The following is a 25,331-nucleotide window of genomic DNA, read 5'->3' on the forward strand; positions in this document are numbered from 1 at the left end:
TATTTTAGGCCATGATGTTAAATAAGCTTAATATCTAATTTGATGTTAAGTAAAAAAGACTTAATAAAAGTAGTAAAAAAGACTACTTCTATCGGTATCCTCATCATAATATTGATGCTATAACTAAGAGATAGGAATTAAATTCAGACACACAGTTTAGTTTCACTACATTTCTGGATTCTAAAGTACAGAAAAATTAATTTCTATTTTATAATACCATAGGAAAAGTTATCAATTATATTGGTGATGAGCCTAAGGATCCCCTTTTAGATGAGTATGAGGTCTCTAAACCAGGTTATGCTTTAATGGGTTTAAAGCATAAACCCCCCTTCTGCTATATCAAAACAGTTCCCCAAAGTAATGATTGCTTGACAGTCCTGAGTCATAAATGACATGTTGTTTCCGTATTACAGTTCACAAATTTCATTTTTGATTTAAAGTTTCCATGTTTATGCTTAACAAGTGTGTGACTGCCTTATAAGTAATTCCTTTTGAGAGCACTTGTGGGTGAGAGGAAGCCTCTGAACGACTTTGTCTAACAGCGCCGCCTCCTTTCATTTAGTTCCGTGAGGAAGGAAACCATTAGGCCTCTGTCCAGGACAGCCTGACTAAGCAAGAAACACACACATCTCACTCTGAGCCATTCTTGCAGCATCTGTTGCAACTTCTGCCTGGACTTGCTGTCCTACCCCGGTCAGATGTGGTATAAAGAGTAGAGAAGATAACATTGGCCCTGCCCAGCCAGCTACTGGCCATGTGGCCTCGCATGAATTTCCTACATATTCTGCACCTCAGCATTTTCATGTGAAATAGCAAAGGTCTCTTCTGTGTCTAACGTGTCATGAAATTCTATTGTTACGAGTTAATTATAATAACTCTAAGATTCTATCATTTTATAATTCCTTAGTTCAGGATCTGAGGTTATATATCCCATTCTATAAACAATCATTGAGTATTCATTCTCTATATCATTTAATAAACTTACATCCACTTTGGCCCTGCTATAAATTGTATTTCAAAGGCACACTTTCTCACTTGACCAAGCCATGTGGTAATTCCTGCTTATTTTAAGATGCTGATAAGACAATTGGACAAATTACAACCCTTTAGTCTTTAATTAGAAGTTTTCCTCATAACCCTATGTGCGTTTTCTATGAAAGTTGAGACAAGATTTTGTCAAGAGGAAGCCTAGACCAGGAAAAGGTAATCTGATTAAGAATGCACACAGTATAATTGATGACATTTTAAAAGCTATCTGCAAGACCAAAAATGGAAACTGTACCATACAGGAAATAGGTATGGCAAGACACCAAACTACACAGTTTATTATATGAAGGTTCAGAAAAATAAATAAAAGCTTAGAAGGAAAGGAAATTGAATTTTCATGATCCAAAGATGAAAAGAACTACAAGCTATTATTTTCATTGGAAGGAGAAGAGGCTTTGAAATGTAAAAAGGTTCATAAAGCAAAAATACTTTCCTATGTCACAGAGGATTCAGCCAAGCATACAACGGAATTACAGTGTTATTTTTCCAGAAAGATTCCAGGTCTGAAAATAGAAACAGGGCAAAAAATTCCAGATTTACCTAGAAAGAACAGAAGGGCTGTTTTATTGGGATTAGAAGATGTTCCTTAGAATTTAAATGACCCATTGTGATGTAAATGCATATTTAAATTATGATTTTTTTTTATCTAGGGATAATCTTCTCTTTATGGAACAACTGATAAAGCCAAATGAGCTTGCAATTCAGTACCTAAATATTTTATAGAATTAGTACTTATGGATAATATGGCTGGTCAATAAACAAATTTAATGTCTCCAATACATAAGTTTCTCTTATTGACATATAATGATACAAAGTTATTTTAATTTCATATAGAGCTCCTACTCCTATATTTCAATCTGCAATGATTATGTTTTATTTGTAAAATCATACTTAAAATGTTGCTATGTCATTTATAAACTCAACTTTGGATCTTCCCAGCAATACTTAAAATTAGTAATGCAAAGAAAATTTATATCCAGGGTTCAAGATAATAGAAAGCTTAAGGTCAATGAATTCATATGTGTCTAGCTTATATAGACCAAAGAAACTGGCCTGAGTAATATCTGAAAAATTAAAGCAGTCATGAAAGTAGTTCAAAGCTACATCTAACGTCCATATGAATTGAAGTACAGTATATGTGGCAGGCAAATTAAGGGGCTCCCAAAGGTTTTTAAATTCTAATCCCTGGAAATTATGAATGTGTTATATTACATAACAAAGTGAGATTAGGTTAGCAAATAGAAATATGGTTGTTAAAAGCTGACCAAGAAATAAGGAAATTATCCTGGAATTATCCAGGTATGCCCATAGTCATCACAAGGTTCTGTAAATGTGGAAGAGAGAGGCAAAGGGCTGAGAGTCAGACTGAGTAGGGGTAAGAAGGACTGAAGTGGCTATTGCTAGTTTTGAAGATGGGATGAAGGCACAAGCCAAGGAGTGTAAGCTGCCTCTAGAAGCTGAACAAAGGGGAAGAAACCCTCCCCTACGGCTTCCAGATAGAACACAACCCAGGATACCTCATTTTTATCCTAGTGAGATTCATTTTAGAATTTTCCCTTCTAGAACTGTAAAATGATACAGACATATCTCAGAGATATTGCAGACTGGGTTCTAGATAACTGTAATAAAATGAATATCACAATCAGGTAGGTCACATGAATTTTCTGATTTCCCAGCACATATAAACATTATGCTTACACTATACTATAATCTAGTAAGTGTGTAACAGTAAATTAAGTAAATTAAGGTATGTACACTAAAAAAGTAGTACACTAAAAAAGTGTACATACCTTAATTTAAAAATACTTTATTGCTAAAAAAAAAAAAATGCTTTCAGTCTTGTTAGCCTTCAGTGATTTGTAACTGTTTTGCTGGTGGAGGGTCTTGCTTCAATGTGGTTCACTGCTGACTGATCTAGGTGGTGGTTGCTTAAGGTCAGGGCAGGCCTTGGTAATTTCTTAAAATAGGACAATAGTGAAGACCACTGCATCAACTGAACCTTCCCTTCATGGAATATTTCTTTATAGTATATAATGCTGTTTGAAAGCATTTTTACCCACAGTAGAACTTTCAAAGTTGGAATTAATTAGTCTTATCAAACCCTACTGCTGCTTCAGCCACTATGTTGAGGAAACATTCTAAATCCTTAATTGTTATTTCAACTACATTCACAGCAGTAGATTCGCTATAAAAGAACCACCTTCTTTGACCATCCATAAGAAGCAACTCCTCATCTACTGAAGTTTTATCATGAAATTGTAGTAATTCAGTCACATCCTTAGGATCTACTTCTAATTCCAATTCTCTTGCTATTTCTTCAACAGCTACAGTTACTTCCTCTACTGATGTCTTGAAACCTTCAAAGTCATCCATGAAAATTCAAAAAAACCTTTTCCAAACTTCTGTTAATGCTATTTTGACTTCTTCCAATGGATCACAAATATTCTTAGTGGCATCTAGAATGGTGAAGCTTTTCCAGAAGGTTTCAATTTGCTTTCCTCAGATCCATCAAAGAAGACACTAACGATGGCAGCTAGCTTTATGAAAGGTATTTTCTAAATAAGACTTGAAAGTCAAAATGACTCCTTTTTCCCTGGGCTGCAAAATAAATGTTATGTTAGCAGATATGAAACAAGATTAATCTACTTGTACATCTCTGTTAGAGCTATTGAGTGACCATGTAAATTGTCAATGAGCAATAATATTTTGAAAATTATTTTTTCCCCAGTAGCAGGTTTCAACAGTGGGCTTGAAATATTCAATAAACAATGCTGTAAACATATGTGCTGTCATCCAGGTTTTGTTCCATTTATAGAGCACAGGCACATAGATTTATTATGATTTTTAAGGGCCCTCGTATTTTTGAAATGGTCAGTGAGCCATGGCTTCAACTTAAAGTCAACAGGTTCATTATCTTATAACTATAAAGTCAGACTGTCCTGATATTGACTTCTCCTCTCCAGCAATGAGAGTCCTACATGGCTTCTTCTTCCAGGAAAGGGCCTTCGTGTCTGCACTGAAATTGTACCACTGAGCATAGCAATCTTCATCAGCTATCTTAGCAGGATTTTCTGAATGACTTCTTATAGCTTCTGCTACAAGTATTTGGTACTTTTCTTTGTACTTGTATGTTATAGAGACAGTCTTTTTCTTTAAATGTCATGAACCAACCTCTGCTAGCTTCATACTTTGTTCATACAGCTTCATCCCTTCTCTCAGCCTTCAATGAACTCAGGAGAGTTAGGCCCATCCTCTGGATTAGGCTTTGGCTTAAGGGAATGTTATGGTTGGTTTGATCTTCTATCCATACAACTAAAACTTTTTCCATGTCAGCAATAAGGTGGTTTTACTTTCCCATCATTCATGTACTTATTAGAGCAGCAGATTTAATTTCCTTCAATAGTTTCTCCTTTGCATTCATAACTTGGCTAACCATTTGGTATAAGAGTCTTTGGTTTTTCCATACCTTGGATTTTGACATGCCTTCATTACTATGCTTAATCATTTCTAGATTTTGACATAAATTGAGAGATATATGACTTTTCCTTTCACTTGAACACTCAGAGGCCATTGTAGGATTTTTAATTGGCCTAATTTCAATATTGTGTGTCAGGGAGTAGGGAAGCTGGAGCAGAGGGAGGGAAATAGGGTAACGGCCTTCCAGTGGAGAAGTTAGAACACAGACAACTTTTATCAATTAAATATGTCACCTTGCATGGGAGCAATTCAAGGTACCCCAAAACAATTATAATAGTAACATTAAAGATCACTGATAACAAACCACTATAACAGATACAATAACAACAGAAAAGTATGAAATATTGAAAGAATTCCCAAAATGTGAAACAGATATAAAGTGAGCGGAAGCATGCTTATATATTTGTGTTGTTTGAAGCCACTAAGTTGGTGGTAATATCTTACAGCAACAGTAGAAGATTAATACATTAATAGTAATCATCTTGTAAACAGTCAAGGCTGCAACTGTTTAATTATGACCCAGGCTGATTAGTACAAATCCACAAAATACTATGCCCATTTTCCATTTACCACATGTTGGACAGACCTGAAAGCAAAGTTATGAGAAAGAGAAGCCAATTGTCCCCAATAAAAATGCATATTGATTCCTATGTCACCTAGAAATTTCCACAATAAAATAAATTGCTACTCTCTATTACCAAGGAATTAAAATAAGACTGCATCTTAGAAAAGTATGCTAACATTCCTTATGTAATGTTCTTTATAATGTTAGTCATATAAGTGTATATGTACTTCTTAAAGCCTATCTGATAATATTTCTAAAATGTCCAAACACAACTTTGATATCAATCTATAAAATTTGAAACACTCCAGGAAACAGAACTGCTCTCTCAAAGTGGGGATTGATCCATCACTTGGAATAAATAACCAAAAGATGATACCCGACATGATTGACAAAATTCTTGCACTCAGTGGGAGATTAGTTTTAATGTCCCTTTCTGATACCTAGTTTACAGAAATTATCCTCAACACAGAAAAGATAATTGACAGTGAGTCATTGGCAGGAGGAGATATTTGAAATCTAATGGCCCCATTAGATGTAGGAAGCTGGTCACATGGCCCCTGCAAGACTATTATATCATTATCTGATGCTTTTCAAAGAGAAATATCAATACAATTTTAAAAAGGGACTATAAAGGAACCACTTAAAATAGCAATTAAGAAACTACATGATTATCTTTTAAGCATTTAAAAATGATCAAAATTAAGTTTAAAATTCTTGTTTTCATGTTAGGAGAACTCTTTAGAACAGCTAAGAGAGACTATTATGTTACAATCATTAGTGAAAATACTTCATTGTTAATTAATTAAACAAATCTATAATAAGTTTATACAATTCAAATCAAATTGAGGTTCTCAATATTAAAAAACAAACAAACAAAAATATCTCTTCAAATAAAAAAATAAAATATTATATGTTTGGTCTATTGCTTTTTTTTTTTTTTCTTAAGCAGTAAATACCATTTAAGTGCTGCCGTGGTCTGAATGTTTGTATTCCTGCTAAATTCACATGCTCAAGTTCTAACTCCCAAGGTGATGGCATTAAGAGGTGGAACCTTTGGTGAGGTGATTAGGTCATGAGGGTAGAACTCTCATGAATGGAATTAGTGCACGTATAAAATAGGGCCAAAGAAGAGCTCTTTTATCTCTTTCACTATGTGAAAACACACTGAAAATGTACCATCTATGAACCAGAAAAGAGGCCTTTATCAGAAAGTGACGTGTTGGCACCTTGTTCTTGGGCCACTCAGCCTCCAGAGCTGTGACAAAGAAATCCCTGTAGTTTATAAGTTACTTAGTTTATGGTATTTTGTTTTACCAGGTCAAATAGACTAAAGTAGATGCTAGAAAGGCAATCTACTCTTCTCTTGCTTAGGTCAATAATATTAATATTATAAAATTACATGATGATTACACTAGTACATATGAATACTTAAGATAACAGCAATCCTTATACAAAATAGAATATTCTCTGCATAGATGAAACAAACCACATTATTTATGCCAATTATATTTCCTATACCTTATTATCTTGTATCCTATCCTCATCACTAGAACATCCAAGGGACCTACTTGACTGGTGATAGTAAATACTGGAAGGCTTAACACTGCTGCATAATCCAGTCTGTTTGTTCATCTTCGTTCTATCAACCTAGGTCAAGATCATGGCACCCTAGAAGAGCCCATTGTGATAGGACAGAGCCCTCTGTTTGTCTGGAGTATGAATAGTGTCCAATTTCTATCCCTTCCAAACCAACATGCCATCTCTTTTTTGCATCCCTCAGAACTAACTGCACAAGAAAGCAGTTTTAGTAGGGGAAGGGGGCGGGAGAGCGCAGATTATTCATATTGGCCATAAGTCAAAATTATTATCATTATTATTATTAATAAATCCATGAATAACTTGTAAAGCAACTGGATAAGTCCACCCATATTTCCCTTCTGCATGTTGTCCATTTATGTTTTATTCTTCTGGAGTTTGAATGATTTGAGGTCTTTAAGAATCCCTGATAAAATGCTAATATTTCTAGGACAATAACTTGAGAACTCTAACACGAGTAAAGACACAAGGGCTGATCTGGAATTTGGAGCCTTCATGTCAGGCAAAAAGTGTTTAAAAAGCCAAACTACTGGCCTTGAAATATGATTGGTTTTCTATCTTATTTCAGAGGTATAATCTATCGGAAGCTTCATTAGTCCTAATCCAGAAGGCAAAGTATATCACCTACATGTAGCATTACCAAGATACAAAAAAAACAAAACAAGGCAAGACAAAACAAAAAATCCATCACTAAACTATAAGTATAAAAACTTACATATGTGTGATTTTGCCTATAGTAAACAACCAAGCATGATATAATTAACTCCAAAATTAAAGCATATAGGAATGAAATGCTATCTTTGAATTTTGACATGCTTAGTTATTGGAGAAAAGTGTTTTAAGAAATATTTTCTCCTGAAAGATTAGCACAGCATAATACATATTTTGAGTGAATACTAAATGATAAACTTACATCAGAATTAAATCTCAACTGGCAAATGTTGCATGATATAATTTGCTTTCTTCGATGGGGAAGAGGAACCCCGAATGTATGATTTATTACAGCTTTCTGAATTGGGTCCATCTGTAATGAGAAAAAATACAACAAATAGAAATAAAGCTTGTCAGTTCCATTGGAATTTTGCCTATTTCATTAAAAAACCAATCTGTACAGCTTCAATCTACTGCTCACATTATAAAGAACATTTTTATTCTAAGAAACAACATTTCTACTTTCTTGGAAAATAGATAATCAGAAGCTTGCAGCTCAGTAAGATAAGGAAATGATAAATGTACGCATTAGATTCCATGCTTAGCATCAACAATTGCCCTGGTTTAATCCTTAAGTATAATTAAAGGTTTATCAAAACTCAAGTTATTGCTAATGCTAACCATGTAATACAGAAATGTGTCTATTGTAGCAAAATGGACTTGTTAATAGTCTTGTTTAGTTGGGAAGCCACAGAAATAAATTATATGCCATTATGCAACATCAATCTTTTGCTGTTTGTTATCTTTTAGACCCTAATAATATACCATAGAAATCCTGTTTCCAATCATTGAAACTCATGGAAATGTTAATTAAGTCATTTGATCATGTACTGACTACCTAGCATATATTACTATCCTCTGGACATATTTTGGAAGGTTCAGAGAGTTTGGGCTAGATGTCAGTTATTGCCCCCATTCTATCCCCAGGATGAGACAAGCAACAAGGGAAACCAGATCAGCAATCCAGCTCTGATAAAACTTAACATTCCCTCACCAAATTTTTTCCTGTGGTTCAACATCAGCAATTATCAACTTTTGATCTGCTTCTTAATTCTTGTGGAGACTCTTTCCCTATTCTGTTTCTATTTCTTAAAATTGTGATGTTTGCATGTAATAATTCATGAAATTTACTTAGCACAGTCAGTCTGCAGACATTAAAAAATCAACAGAAGCTGGCTATTAATATATGTTCCTTATGGCAGCACATGTGAAGATCAAGGTTAACATGAGACTCTCACTCCTACAGTCAATTGTTGGCACATTATCCATTTCTCTCATGATCAGAAAACTTTTCTAAATGATTTCAAGAGTCTGTACATAGCCATGATTTCTGTTGAATGCCTACAAATTTAGGAACGCTTACTAGATACAAGATTCTTCTAAGAGTCCTCACAATAGATTGTGATAGCTCAGAAATGATTTGACACACAGAGAAAATCTCAGAATGTGTTAGAGAAATGGTGCTCTCATATTCAGTTTATGTGACACATTATAGTGTATTGATTTCCCTAAACAAGTCATTGATAAATTCCACCTCATACTGTGTATTTCAAATCATCAGAACCACTCACAGTCTCTCTCCACTGGAAGGTCAGTGAAAGCTTCTGTCTCTCCTATGTTCACAATTCTATTACCTAAGTACTCTGAGCAGTAACAACAACAATAAAAATATCAGTAATAAGCCTTAATTAAATACCTTTTGCATGCTAAGCACTGGGGTAGGTGCTTTATGTATTTAACAGTTATAATGACCAAGAAGACTCCATGGATGTAATTGTTTTTATCTTCTACCTTCCCACACCCCACCCCTTTTTTTTTTAAGAGACAGAGTCTTATTTTGTCATCCTCGGTAGTGTTGTGACATCACAGCTCACAGCAACCTCCAGCTCTTGGGCTTAGGTGATTCTCTTCCTCATCTTCCCAGGTAGCTGGGACTACAGGTGCCCACCACAACGCCTGGCTATTTTTTTTTTTTTAATTGCAGTTTGGCCAGGCTGGGTTCAAACCTGCTACCCTGGGTATGTGGAGCCAGCGCCCTCCTCACTGAGCCACAGGGGCTGCGCTTCCACCCTGCTCTTAAGTTTATTAACTGACATCAATTTTTGTCCAGATGGTGGATGAAACTCAGACTCTGCCCATAATTATTCTAGTGACTTTTTGGCATTAGCAAATTATAAAATAGTCTTGCCCCTTACTAGTGAATTCTACCATACTTTCTTTGTAATTAATTTTATTTAGGTATAATTATAATTTACATATTGTAAAAGTCACCCATTTTAAGTGTGCAAGTTAATGAAATTTGTCATATGCATATCATCATGATAATTATCATATAAAATATTTTTATTACCTGAAATAACAGCTAAAGAAGCTCCTTCCTGCCCCTCTGTGGTCAATCTTTGCCTCCTATCCTCAGCCCTGGAGCCACTGGTCTGCTTTCTGCCACCAGACTCTTGCCTTTTCCCTAAGTTCATATAAATGGTATCATAGAGAATGTAGTCTTTTGTGTCTGGCAACTTTCATTCAATATAATGTTTTTTAGTTTTATCCATACTACTATGTGTCTCAGTAGTTTCTTCCTTTTCATTGCGAGTGATATGCCTTTGGATATACCACGGTGTGTATCCACTGCCACTGGTGAACACTTGGATTGTTTTCAAGAAATTCTATGGTCTTCTTAAGTCTTAATGCACAATCTAAACTCATGCCTAAATTCAGCTCAATTTCTTAACCCAAACATTAAAAATTAATTTAAAACTATGGTATCTCTCTCTTTTTTGTCCTTAGCTAGGCCTACTATATGATGGTAGTATAAAAGCCCACAGGGCATGGTACAGGATTCTTCTCTTTATACACTGCCAAGGTTCTTACCCCAGTTACACTCCCAAAGATGTTTCACCCCTATTTCCACAGCACAGAGCTTGAGAAAAGCCAATGGCCACACAAATGTGTGGATAGGGGCTGGTTTGATGGCCCTCATTCTGCTCTTTAGGATCATTCTTTACCATTTTAAGAATGTCATCACAAAGCTTCTATAACAACAAGCACAGAGAATGCTAGGAGTTAATTTTCCCTTTAGTTGCCAACTGAAAGAAAAATTGAAAGTAGAAAGAGGTCACTGACCTAGAGGTAGATGTTGTGTTGTGTCTGTTCTGTGCATAGATGGGGTGCACTTCTATCAGGGGATAAGGTGAATTATGGCTATAACCTATTGAGGAATACTGAACTCCTCTTATACTGATACATTAAAATTAAAATGAACTGCATATTTATAGCAAAGATGTTCTCTGAAATATATACTGCTTGGTTTTTATCATATATTGCTGAGCAGGGTATTATTTTGGTGTTTTAGCAACACTGGGGAAGCAGTGAACATGTTCAATCCAAATCTGTGTGGGAAGTATCTTGGAGCTAGACACATCATGCAAATGTGGCATGGTCTATAGATTAAATTCTTTTGTTAGAATTGAATGATGTTCTGATCACTGTGGCTATAAAATCAGATTTCAAAATGCAAATTCTTCTTCAGAAACATTTTTATTTCCCAGAACACTTAACAAAACCACTTAACTAAACTACATTTTAAAGATGGATTTCACAAACTATAGGTACACCATCAAAAATAATTACCTTTATCATTTTAGGGATCTACTACACCCAAAATTATTGAAGTTTTAAGGCTTTTATTAGTGAAAACAAATTGCATTCACTATATAGGATAAAAATATGAAAGGATAAAATCTAAATAATAACCAGTTCCATCACCAAAGAGTTGATTAAATGACACCACTTATTGTGTAACTATTACAGCATCTATTATCAAGTAAGGGGACACACACACAGACACATTGATCATTTGGCCTAAACTTACCATTATTTACCACTACACTCAAATATTTTGTTTAAAAAGAAAGCCACATGGTGGTTTTCTCCCCATGAACAAATTGGTCTTATATGTCAAAACTGTTGCATTACCATGGGCATGCAAATTATTATCAGGCATTTTCCCACAAAATCAGTGTTTCAAGATATGCTAGTATGTGTGGTAAGCAAAAAAAAAAAAGAAAGAAAGAAATTTTAGGTGTAAATAAATTGTAAAAATCGGGGAAGAGACAAGATGGCGGACTGAAGCCAGCTTTCCACAGAGGCTCCCGTCCAGAAGGAGAGTTAAGGAACAGGAATTTAGTAAGTATCTTGGTGGATTTGAGCCGCACCAAGAGAGAAGGTTGAAGAACGCACATCAACACCGCTGAGGCAAGCTGTGATCACAAGGATGCAAACAAAAGCAAACCGGCTCACTTCTGGATATTCTGAAGCCACACCTCCTGTCTCCCTGGGCAACCAGAGGAGGCCATCAGTGAGCAAAGGATTTGCCTGACGCTGCTCACAAACCCAGGAAGCTTCCAGGGCAGGGCCAACTCAGAGAGGTAATCGGACACAAACCTCCAGCAGCAAAGACGTTTGAACTCAGAACAGCCCGTCTTCTGTAGGCGATTTTAGCAGAAACAGAAACAGAACCCCGCAAAGTTGTCTGTTCTGTTCTGTTCTGTTTGGTTAGCAACATCAATCAGGGATGGGGCTAAGCCTGAGTGAACACCTCCCTCCCACCACCTGCATCAAGCACTCAAAGATGTCAGGCCCCATCTCCTCCTGCTAGATAGCGGCAGACTGCAGGGGCCTGGCATACTTCCTTGCAATTCAGGCAGGTGCAAACCCCTAGAGTATCTGTTCACTACAGGCAACTGGCTTGGCCATCTGCAGAGATACTAGTGACTGGGTCCGATGGAGGAGCAAAGTGGGGAAGGAGACATCAACCTTCCCGGACTTGTCTATTTGCTAGGTGGCTCCTCCTGACTCCACGCAGCACTGGAGTAAGCCATATCAGAGGAGTCACCAGACCCCTGTGATCCAGTTCCCAGAGACCTCTTGAACTCTCCCACCCGAGACAGGTGCCAATTGAGACAATCGATTTGGACCTTTTGAACTGAACTAATAGACTGAGGACTTTTCAGGTGGTGCCCTGGGTATGCGGTTGTAGGAAGGTTTGATGTTCCTTTTCCTTTTCAAATTGGTGCCAGAGGTGGGCGGGAGGGGTGACTTAATTGCTCCTTTTTCCACACAGCTGAGACTTCAAGCCAGAGTAGAAGTTGCAATAGGATCGAACAGAAACCAGCTGAAAACAAGACAGAACCACTTTGCTCCACCACACCAGACAGGGCCCCAGTTTCTCAGGCCACAACACTGTATGAGCCCTCGATAAAACCCCAGGGGAAAAACCAAAGGGAGTAAAATAACCATGGGGCGGAATCAGCAGAAAAACTCTGGTAACATGAATAACCAGAATAGATCAATCCCCCACCAAGAAAAAATATGGCAGATGTAATTGAAGATCCCATTGATAAACAACTGGCTGAGATGTCAGAAATCGAATTCAGAATTTGGATTGCAGACAAGATTAATAAAATAGAATTAGGAATTCGAGGAGAAATTCAAAAGTTGTCTCAAGAATTTAACGAATTTAAAGACAAAACCACCAAAGACTTAGACACACTGAAGCAAGAATTTACAGCCCTCAAAGATATGAAAAATACAGTAGAATCCCTCAGCAACAGAATGGAGGAAGCAGAAGAAAGGATTTCTGACATTGAAGATAAAGTACTTGAACGCCCCCAATTTCTCAAAGAGGAAGAGAAATTGAGACCAAAAATGGATCACTCGCTCAGAGAACTCTGGGATAATTTGAAGAAAAGCAATATACGAATAATTTGGATTTCTGAGAATGATGAAGTGGCCTCGATGGGCACAGAGGCCCTTCTGCATGAAATTATGAAAGAAAATTTTCCAGACATGCCTAGAGAATCTGAAATTCAGATAGCAGACAGCTTCAGAACCCCAGCACGATTCAACCCCAATAAGTCATCCCCCAGGCATATCATAATTAGCTTCACTAAAGTTAATATGAAAGAGAAGATTCTCAAAGCAGCCCGGCGAAAGAAAACCATTACGTACAAAGGAAAGAATATTAGAATAACTGCAGATCTTTCTGCTAAAACTTTTCAAGCCAGAAGAGGGTGGTCATCGACTTTTAATCTCCTAAAGCAAAATAACTTTCAACCCAGGATCTTGTATCCAGCTAAACTGAGTTTCATTTATGTTGGAGAAATTAAATCCTTCAATGACATTCATATGTTGAAAAAATTTGCCATAAGTAAACCAGCTCTTCAGGATATTCTCAGACCTATCCTCCACAATGACCAACCCAATCCTATACCACAAAAGTAAACTCACTCAGAAACTTCGGATCAAACTCCAACTTCCACACAAGCGAAAGGATTAAAAATGTCCACTGCACCTTTGAAAAACTCAATACCCAAAAATCCACCAGACTTATCAATACTCTCCATTAATATGAACGGCTTAAACTGTCCTCTAAAGAGGCACAGGTTAGCTGACTGGATACAAAAACTAAAGCCAGATATTTGTTGCATACAAGAGTCACATCTCAACTTAAAAGACAAATACAGACTCAGGGTGAAAGGATGGTCATCCATATTTCAGGCAAATGGTAATCAGAAAAAAGCAGGTGTTGCAATTTTATTTGCAGATACAGTAGGCTTTAAACCATCAAAAGTAAGGAAGGACAAGAATGGTCACTTCATATTTGTTAAGGGTAATACTCAATATGATGAGATCTCAATTATTAATATCTATGCACCCAACCAGAATGCACCTCAATTTATAAAAGAAACTCTAACAGACATGAGCAACTTGATTTCCTCCAGCTCCATAATCGTGGGAGATTTCAACCCTCCTTTGGCAGTGTTGGATAGATCCTCCAGCAAGAAGCTGAGCAAAGAAATCTTAGATTTAAACCTAACCATCCAATATTTAGATTTAGCAGACATCTACAGAACATTTCATCCCAACAAAACTGAATACACATACTTCTCATCAGCCCACGGAACTTACTCCAAAATTGACCACATTTTAGGTCACAAGTCTACCTCAGTAAATTTAAAGGAATAGAAATTATTCCTTGCATCTTCTCAGACCATCATGGAAAAAAACTTGAATTGAGTAACAACAGGAATCTGCATACTCATACAAAAACATGGAAGTTAAATAACCTTATGCTGAATGATAGCTGGGTCAGAGATGAGATTAAGAAAGAAATCGCTAATTTTTTGGAACAAAACGACAATGAAGACACAAACTATCAGAACGTCTGGGACACTGCAAAGGCAGTTCTAAGAGGGAAATTTATAGCACTGCAAGCCTTCCTCAAGAGAACAGAAAGAGAGGAAGTTAACAACTTAATGGGACATCTCAAGCAACTGGAAAAGGAAGAACATTCCAACCCCAAACAAAGTAGAAGAAAAGAAATAACCAAAATTAGAGCAGAATTAAATGAAATTGAAAACAAAAGAATTATACAACAGATCAATAAATCAGAAAGCTGGTTTTTTGAAAAGGTCAATAAAATATATAAACCTCTGGCCAACCTAATCAGAAAAAAAAGAGTAAAATCTCTAATCAGAAACAACAAAGACGAAATAACAACAGACTCGTCAGAAATCCAAAAAATCCTTAATGAATATTACAAGAAAGTTTATTCTCAGAAATATGAAAATCTGAAGGAAATTGACTGATACTTGGAAGCACGTCACCTTCCAAGACTTAGTCAGATTCAAGTGGAAATGTTGAACAGACCCATATCAAGTTCAGAAATAGCATCAACTATACAAAACCTCCCCAAAAAGAAAAGCCCGGGACCAGATGGTTTCACGTCAGAATTCTACCAAACCTTTAAAGAGGAATTAGTACCTATATTACTCAACCTGTTCCAAAATGTAGAAAAAGAAGGAAGACTACCCAACACGTTCTATGAAGCAAAATCACCCTGATCCCCAAACCAGGAAAAGACCCAACAAGAAAAGAAAATTATAGACCAATATCACTAATGAATATAGATGGAAATATATTCAACAAGATCCTAACAAATAGAATCCAGCAACACATCAAACAAATTATACATCATGACCAAGTCAGTTTTATCCCAGGGTCTCAAGGCTGGTTCAATATATGTAAATCAATAAAGGTAATTCAGCACATAAACAAATTAAAAAACAAAGACCATATGATTCTCTCAATCGATGCAGAAAAAGCTTTTGATAATATCCAGCATCCCTTCATGATCAGAACACTCAAGAAAATTGGTCTAGAAAGGACTTTTCTTAAACTGATAGAGGGCATCTACAGCAAACCCACAGCCAGTATCATACTGAATGGAGGTAAATTGGAATCATTTCCACTCAGATCAGGAACCAGACAAGGCTGCCCATTGTCTCCATTGCTTTTCAACATTGTAATGGAAGTTTTAGCCACTGCAGTTAGGGAAGAAAAGGCGATCAAGGGTATCCATATAGGGTCAGAAGAGATCAAACTTTCGCTCTTTGCAGATGATATGATTGTGTATCTGGAAAACACTAGGGACTCTACTACAAAACTCCTAGAAGTGATCAAGGAATACAGCAGCATCTCAGGTTACAAAATCAACATCCATAAATCGGTAGCCTTTATATACACAAACAACAGTCAACTTGAAAAAGCAGTTAAGGACTCTATCCCATTCACAGTAGTGCCAAAGAAGATGAAATATTTGGGAATTTACCTAACAAAAGACGTGAAAGATCTCTATGAAGAAAACTATGAAACTCTAAGAAAAGAAATAGCTGAAAATGTTAACAAATGGAAAAACATACCATGCTCATGGCTGGGAAGAATCAACATTATTAAAATGTCCATACTACCCAAAGCAATATATAATTTCAACGCACTCCCTATTAAAGCTCCGCTGTCATATTTTAAAGATCTTGAAAAAACAATACTTCATTTTATATGGAATCAGAAAAAACCTCAAATAGCCAAGACATTACTCAGAAATAAAAACAAAACAGGAGGAATCACACTACCAGACCTCAGACTTTACTACAAATCGATAGTGATCAAAACAGCATGGTATTGGCACAAAAACAGAGAAGTAGATATCTGGAACAGAATAGAGAACCAAGAGATGAATCCAGCTACTTACCGTTATTTCATCTTTGACAAGCCAATTAAAAACATTCAGTGGGGAATAGATTCCCTATTTAACAAATGGTGCTGAATGAACTGGCTGGCAACCTGCAGAAGACTGAACTTGGACCCACACCTTTCACCATTAACTAAGATAGACTCTCGTTGGATTAAAGATTTAAACTTAAGACATGAAACTATAGAAGTACTAGAGGAGAGTGCAGGGAAAACCCTTGAAGAAATTGGTCTGGGCGAGTATTTTATGAGGAGGACCCCCCAGGCAATTGAAGCAGCTTCAAAAATACACTACTGGGACTTGATCAAACTAAAAAGCTTCTGCATAGCCAACACAGTAAGTAAAGCAAGCAAACAGCCCTCAGAATGGGAGAAGATATTTGCAGGGTATATCTCTGACAAAGGTTTGATAACCAGATTCCACAGAGAACTCAAACGCATCAGCAAGAAAAAAACAAGGGATCCCATCGCAGGCTGGGCTAGGGATTTGAAGAGAAACTTCTCTGAAGAAGACAGGCGGACGGCCTTCAGACATATGAAAAAATGCTCATCATCTTTAATCATCAGAGAAATGCAAATCAAAACTACTTTGAGATATCATCTAACTCCAGTGAGACTAGCCTATATCACAAAATCTCGAGACCAGAGATGTTGGCACAGATGTGGAGAAAAGGGAACACTTCTGCACTGCTGGTGGGAATGCAAATTAATACATTCTTTTTGGAAAGATATATGGAGAACACTTAGAGATCTAAAAATAGATCTACCATTCAATCCTGTAATTCCTCTGCTGGGCATATACCCAGAAGACCAAAAATCACAACATAACAAAGATATTTGTACCAGAATGTTTATTTCAGCCCAATTCATAATTGCTAAGTCATGGAAAAAGCCCAAGTGCCCATCGATCCACAAATGGATTAATAAACTGTGGTATATGTACACCATGGAATATTATGTAGCCTTAAGGAAAGATGGAGACTTTACCTCTTTCATGGTTACATGGATGGAGCTGGAACATATTCTTCTTAGTATCTCAATAATGGAAGAAAAAAGTGCCCAATGTACTCAAAAGTATCTCAAGAATGGAAGAAAAAGTACCCAATGTACTCAGCCCTATTATGAAACTAATTTGGGGTTCTCACATGAAAGCTATAACCCAGTTACAACCTAACAATAGGGGGAAGTGGGAAAGGGAGGGGAAGGAGGGGGGTGGTGGGTAGAGGGAGGAGGATGGGTGGGATTATACCTGTGGTGCATCTTACAGGTGTATTTGCAAAACTTGGTAAATGTAGAATGTAAATGTCTTGGCACAGTAACTGAGATAATGCCAGGAAGGCGATGTTAACCATTGTGATGAAAATGTGTCAAATGGTCTATGAAGCGAGTGTATGATGCCCCATGATCATATCAATGTATACAGTTATGATTTAATAAAAAAATAAAATAAAATAAAATTGTAAAAAATTGAGGTACTATAGCCTAGACATTAACCATGCATAACAGAATATTAAAATCTCCGAGATGTCCTGCGATAAAAATGTTTTAAATACACAATTTCTAAAATAATACAGCCAAAGCTTTTGTTGAGTTGTTTATTTTTAAATTCAATGTATACAGTTTAGAAAATAGTGCTATGAGAACAAAACCATTATAACGCTATGAATAAAGTGCAAAGCATCAGTATAGTAATAATAAAGACACTGAGCCAAAGCTGCAACAGACAGAAACTTCCAATACATTTCACCTAATCCATGTAGCACTGAATTAAAAACTAAAAGACACGGTGAAATCTACAATGTATTTTATAACCTATTTACTTAATTTCTAAATTGAGATATTTCAAAAGCTAGAATTTTCTAAAACCATTATCCGATTCCCCCAAACAAACAAAATGAGGAAAGATACACTACCTATTGGTATGTTCACCTGAACTCTAAGACTAAAATTCAATTTCAAACTCAGCCGAAGGCCTTATTTAAAGCCAAATGAATATGTTTTTCTTCATTTCAGGCTTAAGGACCTTTGCATTTCTATCTAAGGCCAAGGTTTTCCTGTACCTCCCCTCTGGGGATTCTGCTAAATTGATCTGCAAATGAGCATACAAGGGATAGGACTCAAGTCCAGCAGCCATGGCTCCGTCTGCTGCCTTTTCAGAAAAGATGGAGCTTAACCCTGAGTTTACATTTCCTGCCCTAAGAGACCTCCTCTCTCTCTCTCTATTATTATTGAGGCTTTCAGTTTTTCAAACAAAAAATAAAAACTCAAATGCCAGGAAGTTCAGAAGTCCGGAAATATAAAGCTGTCTCTTCCAGCTGATATTTTTATGTAATAATGGCCGGTAACAATAACTCTAAAGGTTACACTTAAGGGTACCTACTTATTTTCCTTCTAACTTACTGAGGAGCTCTTATTGACCTTGCCCAATAACACACAACTAGTAAGTGGGAGACCAGCTAATGCCTTCTGCCTGGGGCCCCCTGAGTCTCTCGGGTGCCATAATCAAGCTTTGTAATATTTATTACTTGTAAATAGGAATATTTCTACCTCTCTAGCATTAAATGACATTGAGTGGAAAACCTAAGGCACTTATTACATCTACTCTGGATTAGTAAGATTATATTACTCACATTAGAAAGTACCAATGTAAAAATTACTAAAAGCCCCATTCCAACACAAATCTGATTCACTTGAGAAATTCACATTTTTATCTTTTTCTTCAACTTTTAACCAGGATATATAACTTATATACGAGACATGCATAAGTTTTATAAGTGTATAAGGTATATATATTTTAAAGCATATGCATACTCCCAAATTACCATCATCCCAATTATGAAAAAGAACATTTTTAGCATTCTAGAATGTTCCAAGTCCTGCATTGGCCCAGTTAATAATTTCCGGTGATAACTATCATTCTGAGATGTCACTGAAGATTATTTTTGCCTGCTTTTGCACTTCATAAAAATGTAAGAATACAGTATGTATTCTTTTATGGCTGGCTTCTTTCATTCAACATTGTTGTGTGTCTGTTTTATTCATCTTTCATTAGTATATAATATTACATTGTATGACCATACTTGAATTATTTGCCAGTTGTACTATTGATTAATATTTGGCTTGTTTTCTTTTTGAATCTACTATGAATAAGCTACTATAAACATTTCTGAGCACTTTTTTTTTTTGATATAGCAGTCATTTTTCTGAGGCATATACCGAGAAATTAAGTTTCATAGGTTATATAATATGCATACATTAAGCTTTAATAGGTATTGCCAAAGAGCTTTTCAAAATGATTGTTACAATACTGCAATGCACTTCTGGCACTAATCACACAGAATTAGTGCAGATTTCATAGGTTAAATGCATGGTCCCAAACAAGACCTTCCTTATTTCAGATCCCAGTCACAAGTTTGTGGGTTCCCAAGCCACCTGCACATCTGACAAGTGGCTACAAATCTGGCATTCCTATAACCCCTATGTGCTTGATAAATTGCTGAAATGATTTCCAGAACCCAAGATAGCACTATATTTATGTTTATAATTTCATTATAAAGGATACTCATCAGGATGAGCTGAATAAAGAGACCCATAGGGCTCAAGTGGGAGGATCCCAAATGTCCTCCATGTCCCCTCCCTATGGAATCTGGATGCATTGCTCTCACTGTACTTCCCCAACCAGGAAACTCACTCAAGTCTTGCTATCTAGAATTTTGATTAGGACTTCATTATATTGCCATGATTGATTGAATCATTGGGCAGTTAGTTGGACTCACTATCCAGGCCCTTCCCACTTCCAGAGGTGGCTAGTATTACCTAGTTCAAAGCCCCAATCCTCTAAGTATATGGTTAGTTTATTTTTTTTTATTTTTTGGCCAGGGCTGGGCTTGAACCCGCCACCTCCGGCATATGGGACCGGCGCCCTACCCGTTGAGCCACAGGCGCCACCCGTATATGGTTAGTTTTTGTGGTGACCAGGCCCCACCCTGAATTACCTCCTTAGTACAAAGTCAGATGTGATCCAAGGGGCTCAGATACTTTTGTTACTCGGGAACTTCTAAGCACTTAGGGGTTACCTCCCAGGAACTGAGGACAACAATGAGCCACACTTTTCCTTCTTATACAATATTTGTACATCTTTATACTTTCGGATGCATACGTTTATGGAGTTGTAGGCATGACATACAATATTTCCTATTGTCTCCATTTAACAATATATCAGAAGAACACTTTCATTTATTTTTAGTTTTCCTATTTCCCAATTAAATAGTAGCATACTATTTAATTAACATACCCCACTTGTGCTCAGAACATGACACCCCAAACTATTGGACATTAACATGCTGAGTGCTTTAAATTGAAGGACACTGCAAGGTCTCAGAAACCTTGAGGAAAGTGGAGAAAAACTTAGCACTACCTAGTAACATTGAAAATGAATCTAACTTATCGACCTAACATTTAACTTTTGTAGACGCTTTAACTCATGTGCACCAAAAGATTATTACAAATAAGAACTCTGAAGTTCTGTTTGTTTTAGCAAAAATTCTGAAATAAATTGAATGTCCAACAATAAGAGAAATAATAAATTGTAAAACAATATATATATACATATATACATGTATAGTGTGTATATATATGATGGAATACCATATAAAAACAAGGAACTCTTTAAATATTTATTTATCGGCATTGAGAGCTAAACATTAATAAAATGCAGAAGAATATAATATGGCATCAGACACTAAAAAATTCACATGGCATAGTCAATAAATAAAGGAGGAAGTTAAGATGGCACTATTGTACAAGTGTTAAAGAAATGATATATCTAAGTAATGACCTTCAATTATTACTAATGAACGCATAAGCAGATGTCAGATATCTCTTAAAGAAACACCATACTACCTATAAAGAAGCCTTGCCAAAAATACCAAACGTGAACATGATAAAGAGTCTAGATGTAATTACTTGTGTACAAGAAATGGAGGGACAGATACACAGGTTATAAGTTTTTATGTGCATTAAATCTGCAAATTCCTAACCGTGGGAAACTATAGAACTACTGACATGGTTTTATGAACAAATAAATAGCAAGAAAATAACTGAGGAAAGACTCATAACTTTAAAGATATTTAGGAGACATAGCAACCAATTTCAAACAACAGGCTTTATGTGGATCCTGAGTCTCACCAACTGTACAATAAAATTAGGAGACAGTTGGAAGAGAGTAAAACTAAATTTTCGATGATAATAAATATGTGTAAACTTTTAGTTGTGGTAATTATAGCATGGCTGTAATTTACAAATACATGGTCAAATAAATGCTAAGGAAATGATATTATGATTGAGATTTGCTTCAAAATGATTGAGAGGATTTAGGGGATAGTTGAGGGGGATGTAGATGAGTCTTGATTGACCTTCAGTAGCCAAATTCTGAAGTTAAGTGATGGGTGTTTGGGTTTTCATTATTTGGTATTGAAAATTGTTGAATGAATACCATTATTTGGTATTCATTCATTGGAATATTGCATATTAAAAAGTCAACACTAATCTCACACATGCACACAAAATTCTATACATTCTTTGAGGAGACACATATTTATGCATAAAAGTAAGAGAACAAGAATGCAAGGAAGAGCACATAGCAAATTCCTAATTCTTGCCTTTTGGTGATCTAAGGATGAGACTAGAGCAGTGGCCAAAAAGTATGATGACTATATCCATATTGTTCCACTTTTAAAAAAATATAAAACTTGAAGCAAATATGACAGAAACATGCAGTTTTCTTATAAAATTTATCATGTTTTTCTTTTGATTTGTTTAAAAAAATTAAAGGTGAAAGTGCCCAATATTCAGTATCGTAAATGAATCAAAATAATTGGGGTGAAAAGGACTTTATTCTGTGTGATTTGGGTTAGTAAAGAGTTTGATGAGAATACCAGTTTCACAAGACCAGATTCACGTCTGGGTCGGGTGGGAGTGGAAGGGTGGTGACTAATGGAAGTACCCAAGAAATCTCCTGGTTTCTTTGCCTTTGTCAAGCACCAAAGAAATACAGAAGTTCATTTAACAAATAAATTCATCAGCTACAGGCAGGTTTTTTTCCATCATTATCCTAATCAGATAAAGCCCAAATCTCCCAAATCTGATTTGATACATTTAAGTAAGAAATAGAACGTGTATGTATACACCACATAAACACATTAAGCCACAGCCAATCATTTAATACATGAAGCTCTCTTTTACCACCAAACGTTTTGCACATTCCACTTCCTCTAATTTGAAAATTCCTTTCGCCATGCTTTGCTAATGCCTACCCAGGTTTTAGGATTCAAATATGACATCTCTTCTTGCAGAACTCTTACCCAGACTTCTCCAACTGGGCGAGGTCTTCCCACTCAATTGAGTGTAACAATTCCTCACACCACCTGAAGATGTCTCCTGATTTGTTCTGTCTCTCTCAAAAGAGTAAAGTGAAGGCCAAGTTCTGCCTCGTTGTTATTTGTATCCAGCAGTGAGCTGAGAAAATAACTCATATTTATTAAGGATTTAATACCTGTCTGTTCATTTGTTTAATAATTTGAGCAACATTGAAGCCCAGTGTCTAAACAATAACAGCTTGGAATAGTACTAACAATCGCAGTGGGAAAAGTCGAATTCACAAGGAAATGTTAGGCTAACGGAGTGGCAGAAGCAAAGCTATTAGAAGCAATGGTATGTGGGAGAATGACTCCATGACACAATACAGGGTATAAACCAACTCTGTGAGTAGACTCTGTAGCTGCGAGCCACCAAGCAGAATTTGCATACATTCTATTGTAATCTAAGCAACGGAGCAATGGTTTGTCAGGTTCTGTTATCGACACTTAATGTACCCACATCAAACCAATTTTCCACTAGGCATCTTTTTCACAAAGGCTAACACCATAGAGGTCACCTGATCAGCTAAGGAGGAACTGATTTTGTTCAGAAATTCAATGCTTGAACTTAAATGAGCAAAAGCATTTGGATACTTTCCAAGTACTTGACACATAGCTAAAGGTAAGAAACACTTCACTGTCAGTAGATTTTTGCTATAGATATTTTCCCTAATGTTCCTTGGTAGGTTAATAAAGTGGAACATAGCAAGTACAAAATAAAGGATGGATGAGCTTAAGGGCATCTTAAGACATTATTTTTCTTAAAACCATTTATATGCTCATACAAATTGCATGTAACCAATAGATTGTGGTCGTATTATGGAATGGCCACAGATACTTGCACTCTGAGATTTTTAAATGGGAATATATGATTGTTACTGACATAACTTGGCAGTTAAACCCTAGCATAACTTTAGAAATCATCTATGTGTTATATGTCCATTGGGTAGGGACTGTGTTTCACCTACGTCCATATCGCCTATGGTTCTTAATCCTTTCCCTGGAACCCAGTGAGGACTCAAAACATATTCAAATTTTATTACAATTTATCACTTTATAAATGAGAAAAGCTACATTCTAAGAAAAAAAAAAAGCATGAGATAAAATGAAGGAACATTTTCTTGTCCCGTTAATGATATTTTTTTTCTAGCCAAACGAATATTTTTATTATTTTTAGTTGACATAATAATGATACACATTTATGGGATACAGTGTGATATTCCATACCTGTATAGAATTTTTAATGATCAAATCAAGGTGATCAACATATCCAATTCCACAAGCATTTATCATGTCTTTGTACTGGGTATAGTATCATACTGTCTTTTCTTGATATTTGAAAATATAGAATAAATTATTGGTAACTATGGTCACCTTCCAGTGTTAAAGAACATGAAAACATATTCCTCCTATCTGGCTGTAATTTTTTTTTTTTTATTTTTTATTGTTGGGGATTCATTGAGGGTACAATAAGCCAGTTACACTGATTGCAATTGCTAGGTAAAGTCCCTCTTGCAATCATGTCTTGCCCCCATAAAGTGTGACACACACCAAGGCCCCACCCCCCTCCCTCCTTCCCTCTTTCTGCTTCCCCCCCCATAACCTTAATTGTCATTAATTGTCCTCATATCAAAATTGAGTACATAGGATTCATGCTTCTCCATTCTTGTGATGCTTTACTAAGAATAACGTCTTCCACGTCCATCCAGGTTAATACGAAGGATGTAAAGTCTCCATTTTTTTAAATGGCTGAATAGTATTCCATGGTACACATATACCACAGCTTGTTAATCCATTCCTGGGTTGGTGGGCATTTAGGCCGTTTCCACATTTTGGCGATTGAAAACTGAGCTGCAATAAACAGCCTAGTACAAGTGTCCTTATGATAAAAGGATTTTTTTCCTTCTGGGTAGATGCCCAGCATGGGATTGCAGGATCAAATGGGAGGTCTAGCTTGAGTGCTTTGAGGTTTCTCCATACTTCCTTCCAGAAAGGTTGTACTAGTTTGCAGTCCCACCAGCAGTGTAAAAGTGTTCCCTTCTCTCCACATCCACGCCAGCATCTGCAGTTTTGAGATTTTGTGATGTGGGCCATTCTCACTGGGGTTAGATGATATCTCAGGGTTGTTTTGATTTGCATTTCTCTAATATATAGAGATGATGAACATTTTTTCATGTGTTTGTTAGCCATTTGTCTGTCATCTTTAGAGAAGGTTCTATTCATGTCTCTTGCCCATTGATATATGGGATTGTTGGCTTTTTTCATGTGGATTAATTTGAGTTCTCTATAGATCCTAGTTATCAAGCTTTTGTCTGATTGAAAATATGCAAATATCCTTTCCCATTGTGAAGATTGTCTCTGTGCTTTGCTGTTGTCTCCTTAGCTGTACAGAAGCTTTTCAGTTTAATGAAGTCCCATTTGTTTATTTT

At 36.2% G+C, this 25,331-nt stretch overlaps 1 protein-coding gene across 4 annotated transcripts in view; it reads right to left on the minus strand.

The window, feature by feature from the left end:
- ZNF385D (zinc finger protein 385D) overlaps nucleotides 1-25,331 on the minus strand; it is a 333,680-nt gene that overhangs the window by 137,995 nt on the left and 170,354 nt on the right. For 3 of the 4 annotated variants that reach the window (XM_053600532.1, XM_053600534.1, XM_053600531.1), the window contains exon 3: nucleotides 7,599-7,709. The exons of the other annotated variant lie outside the window; for it this stretch is intronic. In XM_053600532.1, the coding sequence (XP_053456507.1) occupies nucleotides 7,599-7,709 (111 nt within the window). The remainder of the gene's footprint in view (nucleotides 1-7,598; nucleotides 7,710-25,331) is intronic. 4 annotated transcript variants of the gene reach the window in all.

Source organism: Nycticebus coucang, chromosome 8 (genome assembly GCF_027406575.1).
Source record: "Nycticebus coucang isolate mNycCou1 chromosome 8, mNycCou1.pri, whole genome shotgun sequence".
Taxonomy (NCBI): Eukaryota; Metazoa; Chordata; class Mammalia; order Primates; family Lorisidae; genus Nycticebus; species Nycticebus coucang.